Source organism: Schistocerca gregaria, chromosome X (genome assembly GCF_023897955.1).
Source record: "Schistocerca gregaria isolate iqSchGreg1 chromosome X, iqSchGreg1.2, whole genome shotgun sequence".
NCBI classification, from domain to species: domain Eukaryota; kingdom Metazoa; phylum Arthropoda; class Insecta; order Orthoptera; family Acrididae; genus Schistocerca; species Schistocerca gregaria.
The window spans coordinates 727,589,391-727,615,999 of record NC_064931.1 but is presented as its reverse complement, the minus strand read 5'-3'; the positions used below and the strand labels follow the sequence as shown (position 1 = coordinate 727,615,999).

Below are 26,609 nucleotides of genomic sequence, written 5' to 3'. Positions count from 1 at the left end.
TCTCAACCAGAGTGACAGAGATGTCAGTAATTTTTCTGGATATGCAGATTTTGAAGAACATGAATTTGTGCGATACTTTGTGATGTTTGCCTCTATTAATTTCAGTATGAACAGCAAAAGCTTCTCTTTACCACTGATTTATGAAAGAGAATATATAAATTACACAGTATCATTTTCAAAACAATTTTTATACCATATGCTTTCTCATTTTTAGTATCTGTGCAGATACACAAATGCTGTTCTAAGCATATGATGTACAAAGTTCAAATCTTGTACTTTCAAAGAAAGTGAGAGAAACACCAACATTCAAACTTCATATTTCAACTGAAGTGTGAAATAAGCCAAAGATGTTGTGAGCTTTTGAGTACAGTCCAAACAGATCTGGTGCTAAAGTTGAAAACAGAAGTGTGTGGTGCACAACAATACACAATGTAAACTGCAGTGAACTGACTTGGCTGTATTGAGGGCCGCACTTAACAGCATGTGGTAGTCCCTGCTTCACACATGGTTCACACTTGCAGTGGCTGCAGTGAACTCAATGCAATCTGTGATTGGTACTAGTCAGAGTAGCAGTTAAACCTATGATGTCAATGAGTTCATTTCTTTATCGCTACTGTTGGCTGGTGGCAACACAATACATTTCCTGGGCAGAGTAAAACAGGTGTTGGAATACACAGTCTACTCAACACATAGCATTGTTATAGTGCAGAGCTACTTGTAGTTTCATCATTCTCTTTTGATAGCTCAAACAATGGAATGCTGCACCCCATCACTCAGATTGAAACACTTGCCTGCTAGGAACTAGAGCAATGTGCAAAATGCCACATCAAAAAACTGTCCAATCTGTTCACCTCACAAGCTTGTCTTATCGTACCACTATTCATCACCAATACAATAGCCTCCATTAAACCTCCCCCACATCCCCTCATAGCTGCCAAACCTTGCCTTACAGACAACATACATTTCCAGACACTAAGGAAATCCATTATCTCATGCTACAAAATCCAGAGCCTAATCAAATCTGCAGCACAGTCATGAACCTGTCCTACAAAAGCCTCAGCCCCACAGAAATATGAGTATTTTTCAAAGGCCTCATCTTTTGCCTCACTATCAAATTCAACCATGCTAGCCTTGATACACACCTTATCTGCTTCTCACAGTCCCTATAATGCTAATGCTGTTGCTCTACCAACCTTACCAAAATGAAATAGGCCAATCTTTAGCAACAGGAGATGACAATGGCCATGTGTGTGAATTATACATTTGTGAATGTGTGTGTGTTCCAGCTGCATCTGTCAAAGGACTTAGTCTGGCAGCTGATAATATTAAGTGATCATATTTCAATGTACCTGTCTGCCATGCATTGTCTCCTTTATTTTGTGAGTAGCAGTCTATCTTGCGTTCTTTTGACAGTATTTTGCTTATACCATTTCAATATTACGGACTGAACTAAAAAGTGCAATGCCATTTTTATCCATCCAACTCTTTGCTTTGTCGGAGGGTCATGACATTTCTCATGCCGAAATTTTTTGTCCTTATTCATGATAGCGTGTTTCCCCTGTTCAGCTTAACAGTGATGTAAAATCCATATTGTTGACCAAAAACACATCTGTTAGCAGCACATCTGTATAAAAGTTATTATGAGTTTCAGACAAAATAACTTGTTCAAAAAGGTTTTATCATTCTCATTGCAACGTGAGAAAATGTGGTGAGATCTTCTTCATCAAACTTTTTGTCCCCCAGTGTACACCACGACAAATTTTACATATCAATTTCTGGATTCACAAGGTACAGATGATGTGATGGCAAATTAGGATGTTTTTAGTAGCATGTATTGTATCAGTTAAGTGTGCCATTGTATAGTAACAGAAATGTACCTGTCATAAGATATATTTCAGGAATGTGTAACTACACTCCCCAAAAAAGTTTTGCATCACTTCAGTTCCCGGAATTCCTGAAGATAGATGTTGACTGTGGATATTGTATCACAGACACAGTCCCTTTGACTGTTCAGAGATGTCACTAAACCTGACAAAAGATGTAAATACCCATGCATTAGCAGCACCTGTGAGACGGAGGGATTCTGACAGCTGATCATTTGCAATCATTACACTAGGAAGGAGGTACACAACTAGTGTTGTCTGTAATTCAACCAGGCCTAGATGGTCAGTACTGCAGTTCAATTGCATCCGAATTGCTACTTTGTGTCAGAAAGGGCTCCTAACAAGGGAAGTGTCCAGGCGTCTCGGAGTGAACCAAAGCAATGTTGTTCCAACATGGAGGAGATACAGAGAGACAGGAACAATCGATAAAATGCCTCGCTCAGGTCGCCCAAGGGCTACTACTGCAGTGGATGACCGCTACCTATGGATTATGGCTCAGAGGAACATTGACAGCAACGCCAACATGTTGAATAATGCTTTTCGTGCAGCGACATGACATCATGTTAAGACTCGAACTGTGCGCAATAGGCTGCAGGGTGTGCTACTTCACTCCCGAAATCCATGGTGAGGTCCATCTTTGCAACCACTACACCATGCAGTGCAGTACAGATGGGCCCAATAACATGCCGAATGGACTGCTCAGGATTAGCATCAGGTTCTCTCCACCAATGAGTGTCACATGTGCCTTCAACCAGACAATCGTCGGAGACGTTTTTGGAGGCAACCTGATCAGGCTGAAAGCTTTAGACACACTGTATAGTGAGTGCAGCAAGGTGTAGGTTTGCTGCTGTTTTGGGGTGGCATTACATGGTGTCAATGTACACCACTGGTGGTCATGGAAGCACCATAATGGCTGTACAATACATGAATGCCATCCTCTGACCGATAGTGCAACTATATCGGCAGCATATTGGTGAGGGATTCGTCTTCATGGATGACAATTCGCGCTCCAATCGTGCACATCTTGTGAATGACTTCCTTCAGTGAAATGCCATCACTTGACCTAGAGTGACCAGCATGTTCTCCAGACATGAACCCTATTGAAAGTGCCTGGGACAGACTGAAAAGGGCTGTTTATGGATGACGTGACCCACCAACCATTCTGAGAGATCTGCATCAAATTGCCATTGAGGAGTGGAACAATGTGGACCAACAGTGACCTGGTGAATATGTGGATAGTATGCCAAAACGAATACAGACATGCGTCAATGCAAGAGGACATGCTAATGGGCGTTAGAAGTACCGGTGTGTACAGTAATCTGGACCACCACCTCCGAAGGTCTTGCTGTATGGTGATACAACATGCAGTGTGTGGTTTTCATGTGATATAAAAAAGATAGAAATGATGTTTATGTTGATCTCTATTCCAAGTTTCTGTAGAGGTTCTGGGACTTTCGGAACCAAGGTGATGCAAAACTTTTTTTTTTTTTATGTGTGTACCTACATTCTTTTCTCAGATAATGAAGTACAGTACACATATTGTTTAATTTAGTGTAGATCATACATCTTGGTGTTGCAATAGTGCAAGAATTGTTTCAGTTGCCTGAATCTATGAAGGGACGTTTTTGTGGAAAGGAAACAGAAACTATTTTGTTGCAGCATCAGTATCATTGCACTTCAAATAATCTCATATTATCACCATTATTTAGCACTTCAGAGTGCACTGTCTGAGACCCAGCAAACAAAAAGTTCACTAGTCTTGGACAGGTGTCTTCATTAAGCTCACATTATTACCAAACCTGTGACAAGTGATCTCTCAAAGCTGGAACTAAAATCTTCAAAGGAAAACTCATATGCATCATTTCCTCACTCTAAAATACACACATTCAATTCCCAAATGAATTGCTTGAAGTGTTAATAGTGGAAAATCAGAAAAATACTTGGATCTAACAATGCCTGCTACAAAGTGGTACACCAAATGAAAGTGTTGACAGTGTTTTGGCCAGTGATGTGATCTCTGATACAAAAAATATGCGGAAAGGCAATATAATGGAAACTTAATGCCTTCTAATATTATGCAGCCATACTTTTAGTGCTGAGTACCACAAGAAAAGTCTTGACTATGTGATAAATGAGACTATAATTTTCTACCACTTGCAGCAACATGAGCTAACTGAAATTTTTTTATTTCAAATCTGTAGATCCAAAGTGACTGTTTCCAACATATATAGTGTATGCCATTGTAAATACTTTTCCTGGTATTTTACATCTGAATTATACTCATTTCATTTTTAAAATAATAAGAAGTGTATCACCTAAATCACTAATATGTTTTAAGTTCTGTTGCATCCTAGCAGGTGATCTACTAGATAAGCTCTTTTGCTTGATAAAACTAAGACATTTTAAACTATAAAGAAATTTCATACATAAAAATGTTCCTGTGGTCATAACATTAAAAAGTGTCAACAATTCTCCTTCACAATATATATTTATCTTCCTGAGGGCTGCAACAGTTTCTTATATTTTTGCTGCTATGTTTTGTATCATTGCAAGTTTTAAAATAATCACTCACTTATGTTACAGAATTCAATGTTTAATATTAAATACCACAGTTATACAATATGAAAGTAAGGAAGACAACAGTAGTTGTATCAATCATTTAATAAATCACAACATGATGCATTGTATGTAAATTGACATAAGAAAAATAATCTCACTCAGTAATTTTTATTTTATGCAACAGAGAAAATTTATACTAGAGCCAGCTCCAGCATCAGTTCATTTTGTAAATGTATATAAGCATATGCATCTATACATATTTATGGGCAGTGGTATCCTCCAGCAATATAGTCTATTCCTAAGTTGGCATTAAATGCTCATGATCAGTAATTGTAAAAAAATATCACAGTAAACAAAAATGAACTGATTTCTTAAACACACTTAATCTGTACTGATACAAAGGATTTCTAATGTAAAGTTGATAGTAAGTTTAACCTGCGCATTACAATATATTCTCTAAAAATTTTTCTGTTGCTGGATTGCTATATCTAGGAATTAATGCTATGAATATGATGTAGTAGGTAAATGATATAATGACTGAAAAATGTAGATGACTGATGAGGAGGAGAGGAGGCAGCAGGGGGAGAGGCCAGGGCAGAAGGGAGGGATGATGAATTTGTATTTATCCATGATATAATGCACAACCTTGGTGTTTTAATTGTATTCAATTGTATGAATTTCAGAGCTACTTAACATACAATAAATATATAAAAATCAGTAAATTCAAATAAGTTTTGTGCACAAGAGTGATTGTGTGATACATAGTTTCTCCACTTCCACTTGCAGTATTTCTATACTATCATGTCAGGGAGATTGGAGGTATAAGCTGGATTGCTCTGGGCAGTAGTGGCAACTCTTATTTCATCAGTTCTTGATCCACGTTGCCTTACATCACAACCCCCAGGCCATGCTCTTGCTGGACTTCTGGCTTCCAGTTGTGGCAGAGCGTCTACTGATAAACTTACTGTTGCTGGATCATTCACTCCATTTGCTTTAAGCCTTCTTTGAGCTGCAACAGTTGCTCTTAGTGTTTTTCTTCTCTGAAAAAAAGAAGTGATCTATCAGTAATGTCATTTAAAAATAAGGGTGATGAATAAATGAGCAAAAATCTACATTCCTACTGCTCCAGTCACATAGCTCAAGGGTGTTTGAACCATGGAGTTTGTTAGTAGTATTCCATATATTTTTTCTCTGAAATCAGAACATCCTACATTTTCTGACAAAGTTTGCATTCCTGAAGGATTCAATATCTTAAAAACCTAACTATCACCATCAAACTGACAAAATCACATCCACAAGCTTTAGTCTCTAGCAGGCAAAATACAAATAATGCGAGGTGTTTAGTTAATCACTCATCATAAAGTTGAGACTCTGAATGGCAAACAGGTGTGTAAACCAGACTGAAACTGAAGCCAGGTTTCTGAACAAAATCCTTCCTCAATTTAAAGGTTAACCAAAACACACACATACACATGCAGTACTATACTGGCAACATTATCCCAGCACTGCATCCTCTGCTTATATGTATGTTTTTGTTAGTCTGTTAGCTCCAAGGAAGAAGAGTCCATAAGCTTAGTAACAATTTCAACCTATTTACATAAATTTTGCTCATTTTTTATTTATTTTTATTTATTTATCTCTTGTTCCAGTGATCCATGTTTTGACACTATCACAGGATATGGAATGTGTCAATTTTACAAGCTTTTGGCCAGAATTTATGGTAATACATTAAGCAAAACAAAAACAGTAAACAGTATCTTAGGTCCAACTACAAAAAATACATTTTAGAAATAGATAGAGATTACAAAAGAAAAACAGTAAACAGTAACTTAGGTCCCACTACAAAAAATACATTTTAGAGATAGATAAAGATTACAAAATAATAAGTGTTACAGAGAAATAAATATTGCAAAGCATATGTTTACAATAAAAATATTCAGTATTACAAATACAAATTTTGGCATACATTTGCAATTTACAATACAAAAAATGTTAAACACTGTAGTTCAGGAACTTTTCTATTGTATAAAATGATCCTTGCAATAGGAACTGCCTTAAGTTTTTTTTTAAACAAGAGTTCATCATCTACCAAACACTTAATTCTTAAAGGGAGGGCATTAAAAATCTTAAAGCCACTGAAATGGACTCCGTTCTGCACCATACTTAGATTTGGCTGTCACTTCACATGATTCTGTTTTTGGTCAAGCTTGAGCAATGCCAGAACCTACCTTGCGGATAGCTTTCTCATGTCCAAATGTTTATGCAAAATATTATGTACCCATTCATTTGAGATGTCCACAGCACTAGCAATCTCACGCACCTTAACTCTTCTGTCATCCATCACCATATCATGGATTTTATCAATTATTTCTGGAGTCATAACCTCCACAGGGCATCCAGAACGTTTAGCATTACTTGTGCCCATATGGCCACTCCGAAAATTTTGAAACCACTTATAAACTGTTCTAATCGAAGGTGCAGAGTCACCATAATGTTTACCAAGCTTCTCTTTAGTCTCCTGAGGCGTTTTGCCTTTCATAAAGTAATGTTTAATCACCACACAAAATTCTTTTTTGTCCATTTTCTGACAATCACTCGACTTCCTTGATTCACACAAATTCCATACACAAAGAAATGGACCAATATGGCTAAAACTTGGTGTGCGTTCTTTCTAAAGATGTGACTAACTAAAAATGATCTCAATATGCACCGTTGCTGCCATCTCTCAGACTTTGCATGGACTTTTCAAATTCCCCTCGTAGTTTTAATTTTTGGGAAGAGCCAGAAATTGCATGGTGCTAAATCTGGTGAGTAGGCAAATATGGACAGACAGGAACACTGTTTCCAGCGAAAAACTTGTAAATCAATATGAAGTGTGGCAAGGTGCATTGTTGTGATGAAGAAGTAAGCCAAAGACCCATTGTTCTGGTCTCTTCTTCTGTACGTCATTTCGCTAAAGTTCCAGTATACCCTTGTAAAATTCAGCATTTGCAGTTGTTCCCATTGAAATGAACTCTCATCACACTATGCCCTGAATACTGAAAAAGAAGAGTGTGACTTTAATATCAGATTTTGACTGACAATGCTTTTTCATGGGGAAGAGAGTCACTGGTTTTCCATTGGGAACTCTTAGAATTCATGACTCAGGGCCATACACCTAGATTCAAGTTTCATCTCCAGTTACAATTTTTGAACATGAAGCCTGAATCTAAAAGAAGACTATCTTTCAACTATATGCAAACTGACACACCATTTTTCTTCTGTTAATCACTCAAAACCCTGGGAACAAATTTTACACTAACTTACCCCATTTGCAAGTTATTGATAAAAATGCTTTGCACAGATGTTTATGAGATGCTAAGTTCTTTGATATGCTCTCAAATAGTTATTTGCCTGTTTGAACAAATTTTTTTTTCCAATTTTTATATGTTTTCTTCTGTTTTTGAGGTTAATATATGTCCTAAACAATTTTCATCTTCTACCAACTCATTTACACTTTTAAATTGTTCATGGCTCTTGCAAATAGTCTTCAGAGTTAAAGCATTATTGCCATACACCAATTTCAACATTTAATGAGTTTCCTTGGCTCTTTTTTGTGACTTGAAACAGAACTTAATGTTCATGCATTGTTCAAAATCCATGATGTGTGACAGATTTGGTAAGCACAAACTCACTCTAACCTCTCTGAATGCTGACTGACAAGTGAGAACATGTTGCTTGTCTCACCAGATCAGGCTACTGGACAAATTTCCTCAAACTGTTGTAGCAACATCAGTTGCTGCTAAAAAATTCATTTGAATATTGTTTGATCACATCTCATACATTGTTCAACAGATTGAGCCGATCCATCTTTGTGGGAAGCCATACATTGGGGATAGCCATTTTAACTTACAACACCAGAGCATGATAAAATGATATGTTCTGCTACTGCAGTCATTCTCACATGAGTGCCAGGTGGTAATACCTCATTATTAACCTTCTGTCAGGCGCGGCTGTTCAAATTGATACACCTCGAAGTTTACTGTAAATTATTTGTCAATGAGTGGCAGCACTGATGCCTACTCACTAGTACCTAGCCTCTTCTGAACGCTTGTCATTGTTGTGTGCTTCAGTGTCGATACAACTGCTCTGTTGTCGATATATGTGCTGATTGATCAGTTTGATAACTGCGCCCGTTCGTGTTGCATTTCAACAATTCCTTTCTTTGGTTATCAACATAACTTATTAAGTAGTACAATGTTAATATACTATGTGTAATGCACTTATTTTCTTTTTGGACCATTTAATCATCAGTTAAGAATGTTTGAATAGCAGGTATGAAATTGATACACTGCACCTGACTGTGTTATTTTATAGGAATTTTATCATTTTAGGTGTGACACACTTGATCATGGCAGGCAACAGTAAGACGTACAACCTCCTTGACCCAAATCATGTTGCAGAAATACAGAAAATGTTGTTCGAAGAGGATATTGATGAAGTTCAAGAGGATTTTGAAGATGAAGTAGATACAGATTGTGATGACGCAGTTGAAGTTCGGGAGGAAGATTCAGAGACAGAGGAAAACGACAGTGAAAACGACGAGGAAGTACTTGAAGAAAGCCAGCATTATTATACTGGAAGGGACAAAGAGGCAAAATGGAATAAAGTTCCACCATCGCAGAGAGTACGTTTCAGGGCCCACAATATTATTCGAAAGTTACCTGGTCCTATAGGTGCAGCAAAAGCAATAAGAACGCCTTTGGAATGTTGGAATTGCCTCATAGATGATGACATTTTGTCGATTATAGTTCTGTATACCAATCAGTATACTGGGGGCATCAAAGCTTCTTTTCAGTGAGAGAGAGACATAAAACCTGTAGATATTATTGAATTAAAAGCTTTCATTGGTCTTCTGTTTTTGGCTGGTGTTAACAAAAGTAACAGACTAAGCTTAGAAGATCTGTGGGGAAGTGATGGGGATGGAATTGAAAAATTTCATTGCGTTAGGAACATAAAACGTTTCAAATTCATCATGCGGTGCCTTAGATTTGACAATCATGTGACTCACAATGAAAGGAGAAAATTAGACAAGATAACAGCAATTCAGGAAATATTTTCTCTGTTTGTACAGAATTGCCAGAAATCCTACACCCTTGGAGAAAATGTTACAATAGATGAGAAACTTGAAGGATTCCATGGAAGGTGCAGTTTTTTCCAATACATACCTAGCAAACCAAACAAATATGGAATTAAGATATATGCTCTTGTGGATTCCCAAGTATTTTATCTCTATAATCTGGAAATATACGCTGAGCTGCAGCCAGAAGAATTGTACCACATTAGCAATAAACCTTCAGATGTTGTTCTGCGACTATGTGAACCAATTTATCAGTCAGGTCAACATGTGACAGCAGACAATTGGTTTACTAGTATTGGTATGATAGAAGAGCTAAGAAGAAAAAATCTTTCTTTTGTTGGGACAATGAAGAAAAGCGAGTGTGAGATTCCTCTGGAGTTTGCTACCAGTAAAGGCAGGGCTGTCCATAGTTCACTTTTTGGCTTCAAGAAAGACTGTACTCTAGTTTCCTACATTCCTAAAAAGGGGAAGTGTGTTATCTTCACATCAAGTTTGCATGAAGATAATTCAGTAGATGATGACACTGGAGATAAACAGAAGCCATCCATTGTAACATTTTACAATAGCACCAAAGGTGGAGTCGACACTACAGATAAGTTGACCGCTTCATACAATGTAGCAAGAAATGTGTGCCATTGGCCCATGGTCATATTTTTTGCAATGATCAATATGGGTAGAATTAATTCACAAGTAATTTACTATGGCAACAACGAAAATTTTACCTGAAGAAAAGGATTCCTGAAGCAACTCTCACATGCGTTAGTTCTACCTCACTTGGTTCGTAGATGCTTGGACACTTCAGGAATTCACAGAGCTCTTCAACTGCGGCTACAACAATATAGGCCAACATGTGAAGAAGAAGCAGAAGACACAAGCAGAAACGAAGAACAAGGGACTAGGATCAAGAGGAAAAGGTGTAATACCTGCACAGAAAAAAAGACTGACAAAATATTGTTGCAAAATGTGTCAGAAACCTATCTGTTTGATACCCATTGAACCTTTTTGCTCTGAATGTGGAAAAATTCTGCATTTGTTACCACAGTCAAAAAGTGACGATGAAACAAATGAATGAGTTGTAATATCATTGTTGTTCTGCTCCAGTGTCATAATAGCCTTTCTGTAAAGATAATTGTCATTTGTAATGTGTTTTATTAGTGAAATATAATAAAGAAGCAAATGAAAAAGCGACGTTTTTATCATTTGTTACTAAAGCCCAACATTGACAATAAGAAATCTGAATGATGAATATTTCTACTGCAGTTATGCTCGTATGTCATCTTTGTCTTTCTTTAAATATATTTGGCACTTATAATATGTTTTGTGAACAGAATTTAATAAATGTTCACGTGAATAAACAGTGTGATCAATTTGATACACCGCACCCGATCTCGCTGAAACATACACTGCGCCCGACAGAAGGCTAATAAAGGAGTTTGATGATGTGGGGGTAGAGGGGAGGGGGAGGAGAGAAGAGGAGGTTATTTATGTTGGGATACTGGGGCATCATTCGTATGAAACAGTTACTAGCTTTGTGACCATACTGAGGATGAGTGGCCAGCCCGTTAGTGTGAAATTTGTGTGAAGCACCAACCAGCATCCAAGGACAGATCCCTACTGTCCATTTCACCAGAACCATAGGAAAGAATACATGTGAACTTCATTAGCTATTTTTATGGCCCTTGTGATTGTTCGTTGTAGATGCTCTCTCAATGTTTTTCAGTGTCATCCCCATGTTTTACGAATTTTGTGTGCAAAACGGAATCACACAATTACCTCAACTCCATTTTATTCCCAGTCAAATGGAGAAACAGAAAGACTATTAAGGACATTAGAAAACCAAATGTTTAAAATAATCTGTGCTAAGTCAAGAGAAAAAGTCAAAATAGTACCTATAGGACAACCCTGCTAAATAGAAGAGGCGCTGTTGAAATTTTACATTGCCAACAATCATGAACTTTATTGTTTTTTATGCATCTTTGGGATCACAGTATGGCAACATGGCATTAACCTAATTTTCAGCTGAATTATCCACTGATAACCTGAAATCCTTGGACGTGGAAGGTGCGGATCCTGGAAACTGTTGTTGGGTCATGCAAAGCATCAAGTATTGACATTCTAATTGCATGTACTCTATTTAGGCAATATCTTCACAGAGTACTGTGTCTTCCTAGTCATTTCCAATCCCTGGTTTCAACCCATGTTACAGAGATGAAGAACGTGGCCCATCTCAGGCAAAATATAGAACTGACACCAGAAATGGGAATTGCAGGGACATACCAGGATACATCCCCTGAGGGCAACCCAATTTTTTGCTTTGTTCTGCGAGAGGTATGTGAAATTGCCAAGAGTGTGTGATTCCAAAGTTATTGTGATGCTGAACTCTAAATCCATGTTTGAGAGGGCATATCATCTGACAGATGGCCATGCGGGACCAGCATTCTACATGAAGTGACAGTTGCATTCAAGGAAGGCAGAAGCCAATGAAATCTTTCTCTACTCCCCCCCTTCTCCACCTCCCTCCATTCCCCACCCCTTCCCTGGCACAACTCTTCCTCAATATCAGATGAAGCAGTAAAACAATGGTAGCTGAGACAATTTGTTTGATAGCACACTACCAGGGTAATGTTTTCAAAGATTGTGCCATTACTATTTAACCTACATCAAGTGCCATCACTGTTTTTCTGTGGCTACCAATGGACTCAACCCACAACTGCTGTTATCCTGCTAGCTGACCACTACCATGTAACATTGTTGTGAGACTTGCTTTTGCTTTGGCATGTCTCAATCCAGTAGACAATGCTGATACCATAAGTGTACCAGACTCCAAATCCAAATCACGTCAAAGTTTCATCACAAAGTCAGCCTAATCTGTGGCTCACCACTATCAATATTACAGTCCTACATCTTCTCCACTCAATGTCCCTTGCATATCACAGGTAAAACACACCAAGGAGACTACACCCTGACTTCATTTGTCTCTTTGACAGTTTGGAGAGTACATTGGCCAAACAATTAGAGCAACTTTAGTTTACATTCTAACAGTGGTCCCAGTACAACATAATGTGCTGTAGTACTAACTCCTAAGTTAATTATTAAGCACAACACGTCAGTGAAATGGTGCAGAACTCTTTTCAGTAATGGTGTTCAAACTTTTAAATACATCAGAGAAAACTCTAAACTGACATAATTTTTATGTTTCATCTTCTTTGCTGCATCAATAATTTGTGTCCACTGCCAGACAATTTATGTGCCTGTGTAACCAAAGCATAAGTTTGTTAAAATTATTAATTGTAAACAAAATTAGTCTGTCACAGAAATACAGAAACTTTCAGAAACACTTTATAGAGCATTTGTAATTTTTTACCTCAATGGCACCTCTCCATTTGTCTGCAGCATGGCGAGCTAGTTCCATTCTCTTTTGTTTCCGTATCTGATGTTTCTTATAGGCCATTTCAATTATTATAAGCCCAATACCACCAACTATTCCAGCAGCAACTAGTATGAAAACACCTGCCATGTTTTTCAAACCTAAGGTATTAGGTGTCTTTTCAAACTGTTCACATTGTTGTAAATTTCCTTGCAGGATCCAACGATTATCCAAACTTTCCATGAAACCACCTGATAAAGATAAACATATAATAATTTTCTTGTAGTATTCAACAAAACATTAAAATATGCATAGAACATCAGTAGGAAATTGTCATGGAAATGTTAATACAATTCTTATTGTGAGTTTATTATATTCTTCTTCAACATGTGGTTTTCCTTGTATACCGATACTTTTAACTGGTAAATGTTGTTAGATTATTTATTTAGTTGGAACAAACTCATTCCTGCTTTATATATGTTTCTGATGTCTCCTAGGTACTGCAAACTTTGTCCATAAATCCACAAATTAAAAGGGCATGTTGAAAAGTAATGTCTCCAAATTTTTATGTGGAAACTCTTCACTAATTTCTCCCAATGAGAGGCTAGTTTGTTGACACCCTCGCTACAGAACATTTGACTTTGCTGATGCAGCCACAGCTTCAGCTTTGCTTGCAATCCATCATCAGTATTTAAGTGAAATCCTTGAGGGTGTTCTTTAAATTTTCCAAACAGATGACAGCCAGATGGGGTCAAGTTGGGACGGTATGGAGGATGACTGATGACAGGGAACACAAGGCATTGTATTGTTTCTGATGTCACAGCAATTGTGTGGGGTCTGGCATTGTCAAGCTGAAGGAGAAGTTGCTCCATGTGTGAGTGAACTCTCTGAATTTGAAACTCAGTTATAGTATGCTGTTTCTCAAGCATTTATGTAATTTTATTACACACCACCATGTTACACACTACAGCTCAGAGGCCTCTAGCATCAGAGGGCTGCAAATATGTAGACATGAAAAACAAAGATGTAGAATGTTAATGACATTTATTTTATTCAAAAAGCTTTAAGGGTATTTACATAAAAAATTCCAGGGAATTACATTTCAACATGCCCTCATATGTTGGAAACATTTTGTTAAGAACCCTGTAATATTACTGCCAAAACACACACATTAACAAACAATGTTATACCTGTTATTAGTGTACACCAAAATGATATTTTCACTCTGTAGTGGAGTATGCGCTGTTATGAAACTTTTCTGGCAAATGAAAACTGTGTGCCAGACCGAGACTTGAACTCGGGACCTTTGCCTTTCGCGGGCAAGTGCTCTACCATCTGAGCCACCCAAGCATGACTCAGACCCCATCCTCACAGCTTTATTGTAGAGCACTTGCCTGCAAAAAGGCAAAGGTCCCGAGTTCAAGTCTCAGTCCGGCACACAGTTTTAATCTGCCAGGAAAGTTTCTGTTACTAGTGTAATTACTATCTGAGGGAATTAGATTAATGATGGAGTGACACCTAAACTGTGTGTACTTCTGAAAGTGTCTATGAGCTGTGAAAAAAATAGTGTTTGTTCTAAATCAGAAATTTTGTAGACAATGCAATTACTTTAGAGTTATATGAGGAAAACATGCATAACTCCTGATAAAATGCCACCTCAACAGGATAACTACACAGAAACAAAAATTACATTACATTTGACGGAAAAATATAACAACCTCTGCAGTGCTCACAACCACATCTAGAATTACTAGTATATGTAAATAGCTGAGTGTTAAAACGAAAACTTACTTTAATTTGAAGGAACTAAATTCTTTGTTAAAATGTTTCATGTTTATGTCCATTGGTAAAATACTGGATAAGTGTAACTCATTTGTGAAAGAGATCTTCCACTAACAAGATACAAGCCATGGTATGGAATATCACTGAATTGTTGTTACAGGACATTAATTTTGTGTTAGAAAACTTAGAAGTATGTTGAAAATGCCTTGTGCTGATTTTACAGGCAAGTGAAATCAAAAATCTAGATTGTCAATAGATGTTTTTGCATTTGACAAATCCACAGTTGTATTACTTGGTTTAAAAGTTAGCTCCATTGTCCAATCCATCTTTGTTACCATTGTCTGACACATTGTATTTATTATCTAAGATTATTCAACCATTTTCCAACAAAATGCATGTAGCAGTGGGAAGCCTAGATTTCTTACAACACTATATGTCAGATGTTTGAAATATGAAAAGCTACACTACAAACTTTTTTATTGGATTTTCACATTTCATGTGTTGCCCAGAAGTGGAGTGATAAAGTGAAGTGGGAGTTCATAACAGAATCTAAAGTGGTAAACAAGTTCCACTTAACAGTGGCCGACCAGCATCATTCTGTGCAGACCCCTGCTAATACCAAGCATTGTGTCACAGTCATACGCTTTGTTTTCAAGCTGCCCAGACTGTTTCCCATTGCATCCCAAGTAGGAATGTCCACATAATGAGGACACAGGTCTGCTACATAAAAATTGTTTCAAATTTATTAAGTGATTTTTATAGTGTTTTCAATGCTGATTTTGTGAAAAATAGTGAAAAAATTCCATCACATACAGTTATTCCACAAACAGTGTGTCTAGTTTCAGCTTTTTTCAATATTTCAGCGCTCTTGTGAGTTTGAATTTTGGTTTGTAGGATGTCCATAAACTGTTATATAGCTATTTTTATGCTAGATATACGTAAAGTAAAGAGTAATTCGGAGAAAACAGCAGCATTTTCATGTCAGTGCCTGTCTGTCATGCTCTCTTTGCCTCACCATCACCAAGCAGTGAGCTTCTGCTATTGTCCTTCAGTTCACAGTACTTCTTCACTCTGTGCTGTTCATGTGGTGTTGTTACTAGTGCTTTAAAGTAGTGATTGTTTTCTTGTGTTGTGAAGGTTTTTTATGGACAGTGGACAATGGCTACCAGAGGATGTATAAACTCACCAAATTGCTTCTGCTACATTTGTGGTAAATATACCATTAAAAAGTAACAAAGAAACATTTCCAATTTTGTTGAAAAAGTATATTTTGCCTATCTTGGTATAAAGTTATGCAATCAAGATAAGCCTTGGGCCCCACACAAAGTTTGTTTAGTGTGTGTTGAAGAATTGAGGCAATGGTTTCAATGTAAAAAAAGCAGTCCTTATGTTTTGGAATACCAGTGGTTTGGAGGGAGCCCAAAAATCACAGTGACAACAGCTAATTTTGTTCTTGCAATGTGCGAGGTTTCAATTTGAAGAACAAAAAGGATATTTCCTAACCTAACATTCAATCAGCCATTCACTCTGTTCCTCATGGACCTGAATTACCAAAACCTTCTCCTCCAGATTCTTTGGATAATATACATGATCACGAGCCATTGGCTCAGCAAGGTGATAGCGAAGAAGACAGAGATTGCTATGATCCTGGCACAACTGACCCCGTTCCATTCTCACAGTCTGATCTGAACAATTTAGTTAAAGACCTAGGCCTTTCTAAAGAATCGGCAGAAGTTTTAGGATCTAGATTGAAAGATACACATACTTTGGCTCCGAGTACATCATTTTCATGGAAACAAAAGAAAAGGCAGCATGGACATCTTTTAAATTAGTTGTTACCAGTTTCCTAGGAAACAAAAGAGATTCAAACTACAAGACAATCATCGCAGACATGCTCAACAACTTTAAGAAGCTGAGCTGTAACATGAGCATTAAAGTTCATTTTCTCCACTCACATCTTGACTACTTCCCTGCAAACCTTGGTGATGTCAGTGAAGAACAGGGCAAAAGATTCCACCAAGATATCAAAGAAATGGAAAGGAGATATCAAGGAAGATGGACTATCAACATGATAGCAGACTACTGCTGGATGATAGAAAGATATGATCCTCAACGAGTCCACAGCTGGAAAAGCAATAAAAGAAGCCATGACAGAAAGCAAAAGTGTTATTATAAGGACTTATGAGCGTAAAGAGAATTGGAAGTGTACTGGAAATGTAGTTGAACATGATTTATAAATAAAATAAAATTTTATAACGGTAAAAATGCGATAAATTGCTTAAATTTTGTTATTACACCCAAATATACTCCCCTTTTTGTGAGAAAACCTGACATTATAGAAAAAATGGATTACATTTTTGAAATCAGCGCTGAAAAGTACATAAACGTCAGTTATCAAATTTCAAACAACTTTCAAAAATATTTTTTTGCAGACCTGTGTTATTAGTCTTTCTGAAGAGGTCATTCTGCAGAAGTATGCAGTATCAAAATATGCACTAGGAATGGCCACAGCTGATTGAAATTAGTAACATTTCAGATGGTTGAGATCATTTTTGCCTCAGTGCATATTCTGCCTTTAGATATTCATTACATCATGAAGTGCAGTCCATTGGCTCATCACTACAATTGATATGCTGTTTGTGCCACTCTTTGAACCTGGTTTGGGGGCCAGAGTTGACTGTCAGTCACACACTGTCTTAAAGCCAACAGCAAGTCTGTGATCTTGCCAAGTGGTCCCAATTCTATTAGCCATCAAGGATGAGGTTAAGATTGAACTAGGCACAGGATAACAACAACAGGTTTTCTTCCTCATTTCCTACAGCCAGTCAACTTCATGTCTAGTGGTGGTTAGGAAGTCTGGGAGGTCCCTTAGGTTGTACAGAGACTGCAAGGAAATGATTGAAATGCAAGCAGACATTAATTATTATCCTTTACCTCATCCAGATGAACTTCTTTCTATATTTTCAGAACAAAATCTATTTTCTAAAATCAATCTTGTAGAGGCAATTTTTCAGTTGCATTTTGATGAAGACTTAAGGAAGATTTTACTTTTGAAAAGTTTATTTGAACTATATCAAGATAACAGGTTACCTTTCGGTGTGGCTAATAAGAAGTTGTCATAACTCATAAATTTTGCCTTGGCAATTACTTTTTGATATACCCTCTTGTAATTCTTAACATATTCTATGAACTGTGGATCTGTAGATGTCTTCAATTTTGAATTTAGTCTCTTTAGAGTTCCACAAGAAGTTTTGATGTCAACTGTTATTCAAGAACTTGGCTTTGTATTGTGATGTGATGTGATTCTTGATAGTTTCTTTGGAAACCAGTTTTCAAAATATCCCATGAAAACTGAAGAAAAAGTGTTATATGCATCATTCATATTTGTAGGGACAGCACTTATGCCCAGGACTCACTAGTTAGGATATTTGTAAATTATACACAGTTTTCAGTGGAAAATTTTCTTTTATACATGAAGTTCTCTTTTTTTCTCTTGCAGTGGCACTAAAGGAATTTTGAGGACAAGAGCAATATGGTCTGATAGTCCCAAATCAGTATTTGTTACTTCTACTTCTATGGATTGTACATTTTAAAATATATTATCAATAAGACTGTTTGTATTGTACATTATTCTTGTGAGTTTGTGTATGTGTTGAAACAGATTGAAGCTACATGATAGGTATAGGAATTGATTTTTTAGCCTACTTTCATTCATAAGATATATGTTGAAATCCCCACAGACAACTACAGTGGCTCTTTCATTAAAAAGAATATTAAGCTGTGTTTCTAATTCATCAATGAATATGTCTGTGTCCCCAGTAGGTGGTCTGTATATAGCTATTACTATGACTTTTCCCTGTATTTCATACAAGTGTATAGCTGCTGCTTCAAAATGATTTTCCACACTCAATAATTCAACTTCACACATTCTTTTGTACCTGATACTTGATTTAGTGATGCATACACCTCCATTTTTGACATTTTTTCCCTAAAATACTGACTTGCCAACTTATATGGATGAATATTAATGATACATAGTTCAGAAGTTCTGCACCAATGCACCATGATGCACATGCAGTCAATGTTTGCATCATTCATTGCTACCTCAAGTTGTAGTGATTTATTTCTAAGGCACTAAGTACTTAGACTTAAAATCTGTAGATGAATAGGGTGAGAACTGGTTACAGTTTTATTTACGTTTTGTGCTGTCATATTTGTTCCTGTGTCCTGGTAAGATACCAAAAATCCTTAAGAAAGACAGGTTTCCTGCACCTCCCAGGATGTACCTGTACATTGGGCTGTGGCGAGTTGCTTGTTGCTGCAATTGGTCCTGCTGGAAATGTACTTAATACCACAATTTCTGTTGTTGTTGTTGTTGTTGTTGTTGTTGATGATGATGATGATGATGTTGATGCTGTTTGTGACACTTCAAATGTTGGTTCTGCCACTACTGCTGTGTTTTCTTGTGAACTTGGAGTCTTCTCATTTTTGTCTAAAATAATATTTGGATGATGAATAACTGTAGCTCTCTTTTCGTTGAAATCACTGTCTACTGTTCTCTCTATTAAACTTCATCTTTTTTTACAGGCTTTGCTGGTCCTGATGAGGTTCTAAAGCTTTTACCTTTTTATGAAGTGTTTTCGTTATGGAGTCTGGTGACTTTGATGCAATTATCATTTTGGGTTTGAATTTATTTTGGTGGTTTTTTTATTTCCTTGGTTATCAGGTTTGCCAGATATTCTTTCTTCAAGCCATTCAGGTGAAGTCTGTGTTGTGCATGGAATCTACATCCTGCACCTGTAATTTTTCCCACTGACATGCAACTCTAGTGTATGATGACATTCTCTTGGGTAAAATATTTTGAAAGTAAAATAGTTCCTCACATCTCCAGGTGAAGACTACTCAAATTTAATTGTGATTGTAAACAGGAAAAGGAAGAGAAGGACAAAATGTAGGTGAGTATGGACTGAGGGAAGAGGATGAAAAAGGAAGCTGCCTGGCACAATTCAGCACAGAACATAATTTAATAATTGCTAAGAATCATGAAAGAATGTTGTATACATGGAAGAGACCTGGAGACAGTGAAAGGTTTCAGACTGATTATATAATGGTAAGAAAGGGCTTTTGGAACCATATTTTAAATTTCAAGACATTTCCAAGGACAGACATGGACTCTGACCACAATGTATTTGTTATGAACAGTAGATTAAAACTAAAGAAACTGCAGAAAGGCAGGAAATTGAGAAGGTGAGACCTGAATAAGTTTAAAGAAGAAGATGTGGTTGAGTGTTTCAGACAGAGCATTAGACAACAATTGACTAGAAGATGGGAAAAGAATACTGTAAAAGGTGAACGGGTAGCTTTGAGAGATGAAATAGTGAAGGCAGCATATGATCAAATAGGTAAAAAGACAGGGCCTAGTAGAAATCCTTGGATAACACAGGAGATATTGAAAATGAAAATGAGTGTACGGCATTGTGGGCTGGGAGTCTCCCATTCAGGGAAGTTCAGCCACCGAGGGCAAGTACTTATTGCGTTCGACACCACATTGGGCAACTTGTGCATTGGAGATGGGGATGAAATGATGATGAGGACAACACAACACCCAGTCCCTGAGCAGAAAAAGTCTCCTGCCCCAGCCGGGAATCAAACTTTGGCCCCTTGGTGTGGCATTCTGCTGTGCTGACCACTCTGCTAACAGGGATGTACAGGAGATATTCAAATTAACTGATGAAAGGAGAAAACATAAAAATGCAGCAAATGAAGTATGCCAAGGGGAATACAAATGTCCAAAAATGAGACAAACAGGGAGTGTAAAATGGCTAAGAAGGAATGGCTAGAAAACAAATGTACAGATTTGGAAGCATATTTCATTAGGGGGAAGCTAGATACTGGCTACAGGAAAATTAAAGAGGCATTTGGAGAAAAGAGAAACAGCTGTATGAATATTAAGAACTCGGATGGAAAACCAGTCCTAAGCAAAGAAGGGAAAGCTGGAAGGTGGAAGGAATGTGTAGAGGGCCCATACAAGAGAAATTAACTTGAAGGCAATGTTATAGAAATCGAAGAGGACATAGATGGAGATAAGATGGGAGGGATGATACCATGATAAGAATTTGAGAGAGCACTGAAAGATTTAAGCCAAAACAATGCCCCATGAGAGCTTCATAGGCCAACCCAACTGATAGCCTTGGACAGCCATCCTTGACAGAATACTTCCACCTGTTGTGCAAGATGTATAAGGCAGATGAAATACCCTCAGACTTCAAAAATATTGTAATAATTCCAATTCCAAAGAAAGCAAGTGCTGAAAGGTGTGAATATTGCTGAACTATCAGTTTAATATTTCATGGTTGCAAAATACTAACATGAATTCTTTGCACATGAAGATCAGTTTAGATTCCAGAGAAATGTAGGAGAACATGAGGCAGTACTTGCCCTGTGAAGATAGGTTAAAGAAAGGCATACCTATATTTCTAACATTTGTAGACCTAGAGAATGCTTTTGACAGTGTTGAGGGAAATACTCTATTTGAAATTCTAATGGCAGCAGGAATAAAATTCAGTGAGCAAAAGGCTATATACAATTTGTACAGAAACTAGGCAGCAATTATTAGAGTTAAGAGGCATGAAAGGGAAGCAGCAGTTGAGAAGGGAATGAGACAGGTTTGTAGCCTATCACTGATGTTATTCAATTTGTACATTGCGCAATCAGTGAAAGAAACCACAGAAAAATAAGGAGAAGGCATTAAAGTTAAGGGAGAAGAAATAAAAACTTTGAGGTTTGCTGATGACATTGCAATTCTGTCATAGACAGCAAAGGAGTTGGAACAGCAGTTGAATGGAATGCACAGTGTCTTGAAAGGAGGATATAAGATGTACATCAAAAAAAGCAAACTGGAATGTAGTCAAATTAAATCAGGTGATGCTGAGGGGATTAAATTAGGGAACAAGACACTTAAAGGAGTAGATGAGGTTTGTTTTCTGAGCAGCAAAATAACATGATATATTTGTGTGGAGTGTTTCCATGCATGGAAGTGAAACATGGAAGATAAATGGTTTAGAGAGGAAGAGAATAGAAACTTTCACATGTGGTGCTAGAGAAGACAGCTGAAGATTAAATGGGTAGATCATGTAACTAAAGTGTGGCACAACCCAACAAGAAGAAGAGATTGGTAGATAGGACACATTTTGAGATGCCAAGGGTAGTGTGGGGGTTAAAAATTGTAGAGGGAGACCCAGAGATGAATACAATAAGCAGATTCAGAAGGATGTAAGTTGTAGTAGTTATTCAGAGGTGAAGAGACTTGCATGGGATAGAGTAACATGGAGGGCTGCATCAAACCAGTCTTTAGACTGAAGACTACAACAATAACATAAACTTGTGCACAACTTGCTGACACATATGAAATTCTCCTGCCTTCCAGCAGGTCTGTAGCCTGTACTTGACTGTTAGGAGACAATTTGCTTTCAGTTAGACAGCCAACTGGAGCATTCACTCAACAAGTTCCCTATTAATTCCTGGGATGTTGCTGACACTTCTATTTGTGACCTGCTTCTTCAGTGGACTTGCAGTATATCTGGTTGGGTTGGCCTATGAAGCTCCCTGGTAGGGAATCACATAGGTTTCACTAGTTTTTCATTAGTGGCACCAACTTCAGGTTCAGCAAGGTGTTGTGTTCCTTACAAAAAACAGCAAACAGTACCACGTGATGGTGCCATCCTCCATGCTATGTCACGTGCTCCAGTTCCTACAGTAACTGCACTGGTGGATTTCCAGTATGAAATAACTGGCACACAACTACATCTACTGGCATTGTCTGGATAATGAGGTTGTAGGGGTCGTTTGACAGTGTGCAGTTTTCCAGACACACCAGCCTTCCCAACCTCAGTATTTTTCTATGTGACCAGCATGGACACAACTGTGGGTCTGAGTTCATGCTGGCTTTGTGAGGTCCATGGGGGTTAATCATCATTGGCTCCTTCTCTCACTTCCAATATGTCAGCCACATCCAGCAGGCAACAACAGTGGTCATGATGTGAGCCTTGCAATGGATTTCATAACCAACAATGGTCCACAATTTACAGTTACAGATTTTGAAAAGTTTTACACTCACAATGGAATTAACATCTTGCCAAGCTGCTATTCTACCCAGCCTCAAATTGGTTCACAGAACATTTCGTTCATACATTCAAAAATTCAAATTTGAAATTTTTAAGACCTTCCAAATCAGCTTCTGCACCAAATGCCTTTATAGCCTCTTATAAGTACATACCCATCAAGGGTTGAATCCTGATGGAGCTCTTATATGTGTGCCCTCACAGGACTGGAACATGAAACATATGCAAAACACACTATTCTGTGTGGGTGTCCCAGTGTGAGCAAGCATATTTGGGCAAAATCTGGAGTGGATCTGGGGCTTGTGGCAGGTTGTGTTACTGGCTATGGTACTTGGGATACTTTACCAACATCACAATTAGCTCTGGTTGTGGAACCCTGGTGAGCAATCTTCTTTGTCACTGAGTCCACCATCATTTCTGTCACAACCATTTCATGGCACTCTTCTCTCCTTGGTTACAGAGGTTGTCTGCCTGGTTCCCATTTACTACAAGCTGAGGGGCACGTCCATGGATATTGATTGTCAAATTGATCTGCCACATCCTGCAGGTATGCCTCTGCTCCTGGAGGACTCTGGGCCCATGGAGGATATTCTAGATCAGGCACCATCATCACTGGCATACCTAGATGCCTCTCAGGAATGTTACATTATGATATCACTCATTTCATTGAAGGAAGGTTTCAGGAACTCCCACTAGACATGAAAATGGAAAATAGGGGTATTTTAGTATGCATGACATCAGCAACATCCACCAAGGGCCCTTCTGACATGGAAGCCACATATATCACAGGCCAGTCACATGGAATTCTGTATCTGGCCAATATAATGTCACCCAGCAGCTGGTTCACTCTGTCTTCTTTCATTAGCTGCTGCTATCTGCCTCTACCTCTATAAAGTGAATTATGACTGCAGTTGCTGTTTACCTTGAACAGATTTAGACAGGGATTGCCAGATTCTCTGATTGCTTTGTGACTTAAGAGTGATGGGTCTGGTATCTGGCTGGTGTAAGATTTATGTACAGTGCTTCTATTTAATGATCGTGTTGTTTCCACCACCTTTGTCCTATTGCAAATATCACACATATGCTGATGGTGTCCAGTTGTATCTAAGTGCAAAACCAATAAACCTGAAGAGAGTTGTCAAGAATTTCAGTACTGACCTGTGGGCACTGTTAAAATGGGCACAGAGCATAGGGTTAAAGCTCAACCTTTTCAAAATCCAAGTGATACTGTTTTGTCATTCTAGGCTCAGTAGTTCAAAATATTGGGACTCCCTACCATTTTTAATCCTAAACGGGGCAAATATCAACCTCTCTCCCTCAGCAAAGAGTTTGGGAATAAAAATAGATGAAAATCTAAATTGGTCTAACCACATAGCTGCAATGTGGAAAAAGGCATTAGCATCTTTGACCTGAAAAAGAAACTTGTACAAATACTTACACTTCAGATTATTGATTACAGCAATGTTATCCTGTAAGGATTTTCCCAGGAAAGCTCATGGGACATGGAACAGGTTACAAATGCCAGTGTCTGATTTATCTGTGACTCTCAACTCTTTGACCATATATCACCATCATATGCACAGCTATCATGGCTGCATACAGACAAGCACAGTGGTTTCTGTACACTCTATCTCCTCTACTGTGTTATCAATGTACACTGCCCCACATACCTCTCCTTAATCTTAACGCTCTTGTCTGAACAACATGGCAGAAACACTCATTGCCATCAGAGCAAAATCCTTTCTGTCCCACATCACTGTTCAGACACTTTCTCAAATTCATTTTCAGTAGCAGATGCCTGACACTGGAATAACCTGCCTCATTGCATCAGAGAACTGAATGATATATCCAGTTCCAAAAGAAAGGTAATGACGAGACCGCGGATTTTAGTTAAAAACCTATTTTGTTCCTGAGTTCCTATTTGCATAAAAATTGGTACTTATGCGTTTCATGACTATTTACACTTAATAGCGTTAATTCTACAGGACCTAAAAAAGCCTATTTCGACGTTAGTGCCTATTTCGGCTTTAATACCCTAAAAAGTGCCTATTTCATCATATAAAACAGTGGCTCCAAGTTTTTCCACACTAAACGGCAGATGGGAAAAAATATTTTCCTCCCAGCGTGCAGCAAGGTGGCTAGTTGATATGCGCTCATGCTTCGTATTTGCCTAACACTTCGGTCTTTTTTTATTTTTTATATCGCTATCCCTGTTAATACCAAATACTCTTTATAGGTGTTTTATTATTCATATGTAATAAATAGATCACGGATCTTTAGGTTAAAACCTATCTTTTTCCTAAGCTCCAATTAGCATATAAGTTGGTTTTTATGCGTTTCATGACCAGCTAAACTGAATACCGTTAGTTCTATAGGACCTAAAGTTGCGTATTTCGACGTTGACGCCTAATTTTGCCTATTTCGGCACCAAAATCCTAAATAGTACTTATTTCGTTAATCTGACATAGAGTTCTTGTGTTTTCAAAGATTAGAAAAAGGAAGTACACTTAGGGCTTTACGTCTCGTCGAAGGCGAAGGTCGTTAGAGACTGTTTACATTTCCTTTGCTTGCCTTACTACCAACAGCACTTCGCACGGTTGAATGGTCAACGATCCAAGTACGCGCCGAGCGCGACAGTGCTTAACTTCGGTGAGCGAATGGGAACCGGTCAAAGATTTGAGTTACACATTAGAATCGATCGTGGGAGCACTAAGTGTAATATTTGAAAATATTTCGTTCGTAGGATTCTGGCCAGCTGTGTATTTTCACAAAGAAACGGTTTCATAGGCCTTAAGTTGAGCACAGATTAAAAAATCACAATGTTAATCGTAGACGCCCTCTATAGCTAAATTACTGCGCTTCGCGCATTTTCTCGTTGCTGTCTACAGGCAGTCCTATGAAACTACTCTGCTTCTTGAAAGGTATTATACGTGAATTTTCCGGTTCGAGAAATAATTTTCCAGTAGTGAGATGCTTTCATCTGAAGCACCGGTAGATTCCATTCGCTTGTTCAGAAGGGGCGGCCATTTGTCAGGTGCCATATGTCCAGCAACGAGTATTGTACTTCCCCTATCGCTCACATGCACCGCAGTAAAAGGAAAAAAAGACAGGTCATCGTTCACTTTTTCCCAGCGAAAACAAATCAGTACATTGTGTAGCGACCGACGAGTTAAGTATTTCTGACGTTCTAAGTGCAAAATAAATTCTAGTTTCTGTGTGAGAATACTACGCCATGCCGAAAACAGCCAGTACAAAGTCTACTCATATAAGGCAGTGGCTGCAAGATTTTCCGCGTTATACAACAGATGGGAAAATTATTTTCTGCCAAGCATGCAACAAGGAGTTTATTTGATTTATTTCTTAGACTTCTTATTTTCCTGTCACTTAGGATTCTTTTTTATCGCTATCCTTTAGTAATACGAAATACTCTTTATATGCGACTCTAAACTGCATTTCCCTTTTCTCTCGTATTAGGTTTCGAGTGTTAAGAAATCCCACTTAACTCAGCATGAAGATGGAATCGCACATAATGCTAATGTTGAACGAAAGTAAAAATTGAAGCAAACTCTTTTAACCAATAAATCTGGTGAATCCTCCGAAAAAAACAAGTTCTGCAGTGATTTGTGTCATGCACTTGTGGCAGCAAACATCCCCTTTCGGAAACTAGATAACCCTTTTTTCAGAGGTTTTCTTGAGAAGTATTGCCATCAGTCTATTCCTGCAGGGTCAGAATTATGTGGGTTCAGCTTACAACGGTGCACATTGCACAGAATCCGAGA

At 37.9% G+C, this 26,609-nt stretch overlaps 1 protein-coding gene across 1 annotated transcript in view; it reads right to left on the bottom strand.

The window, feature by feature from the left end:
- Window positions 1-4,529: 4,529 nt before the first annotated feature.
- LOC126298972 (glutamate [NMDA] receptor subunit 1) overlaps window positions 4,530-26,609 on the bottom strand; it is a 516,838-nt gene continuing 494,758 nt past the window's right edge. The window contains exons 17-18 of the mRNA XM_049990592.1: window positions 12,926-13,179; window positions 4,530-5,482 (exon numbers count right to left, since the gene is read on the bottom strand). Of these exons, the coding sequence (XP_049846549.1) occupies window positions 5,234-5,482; window positions 12,926-13,179 (503 nt within the window). The 3' untranslated portion in view covers window positions 4,530-5,233. The remainder of the gene's footprint in view (window positions 5,483-12,925; window positions 13,180-26,609) is intronic.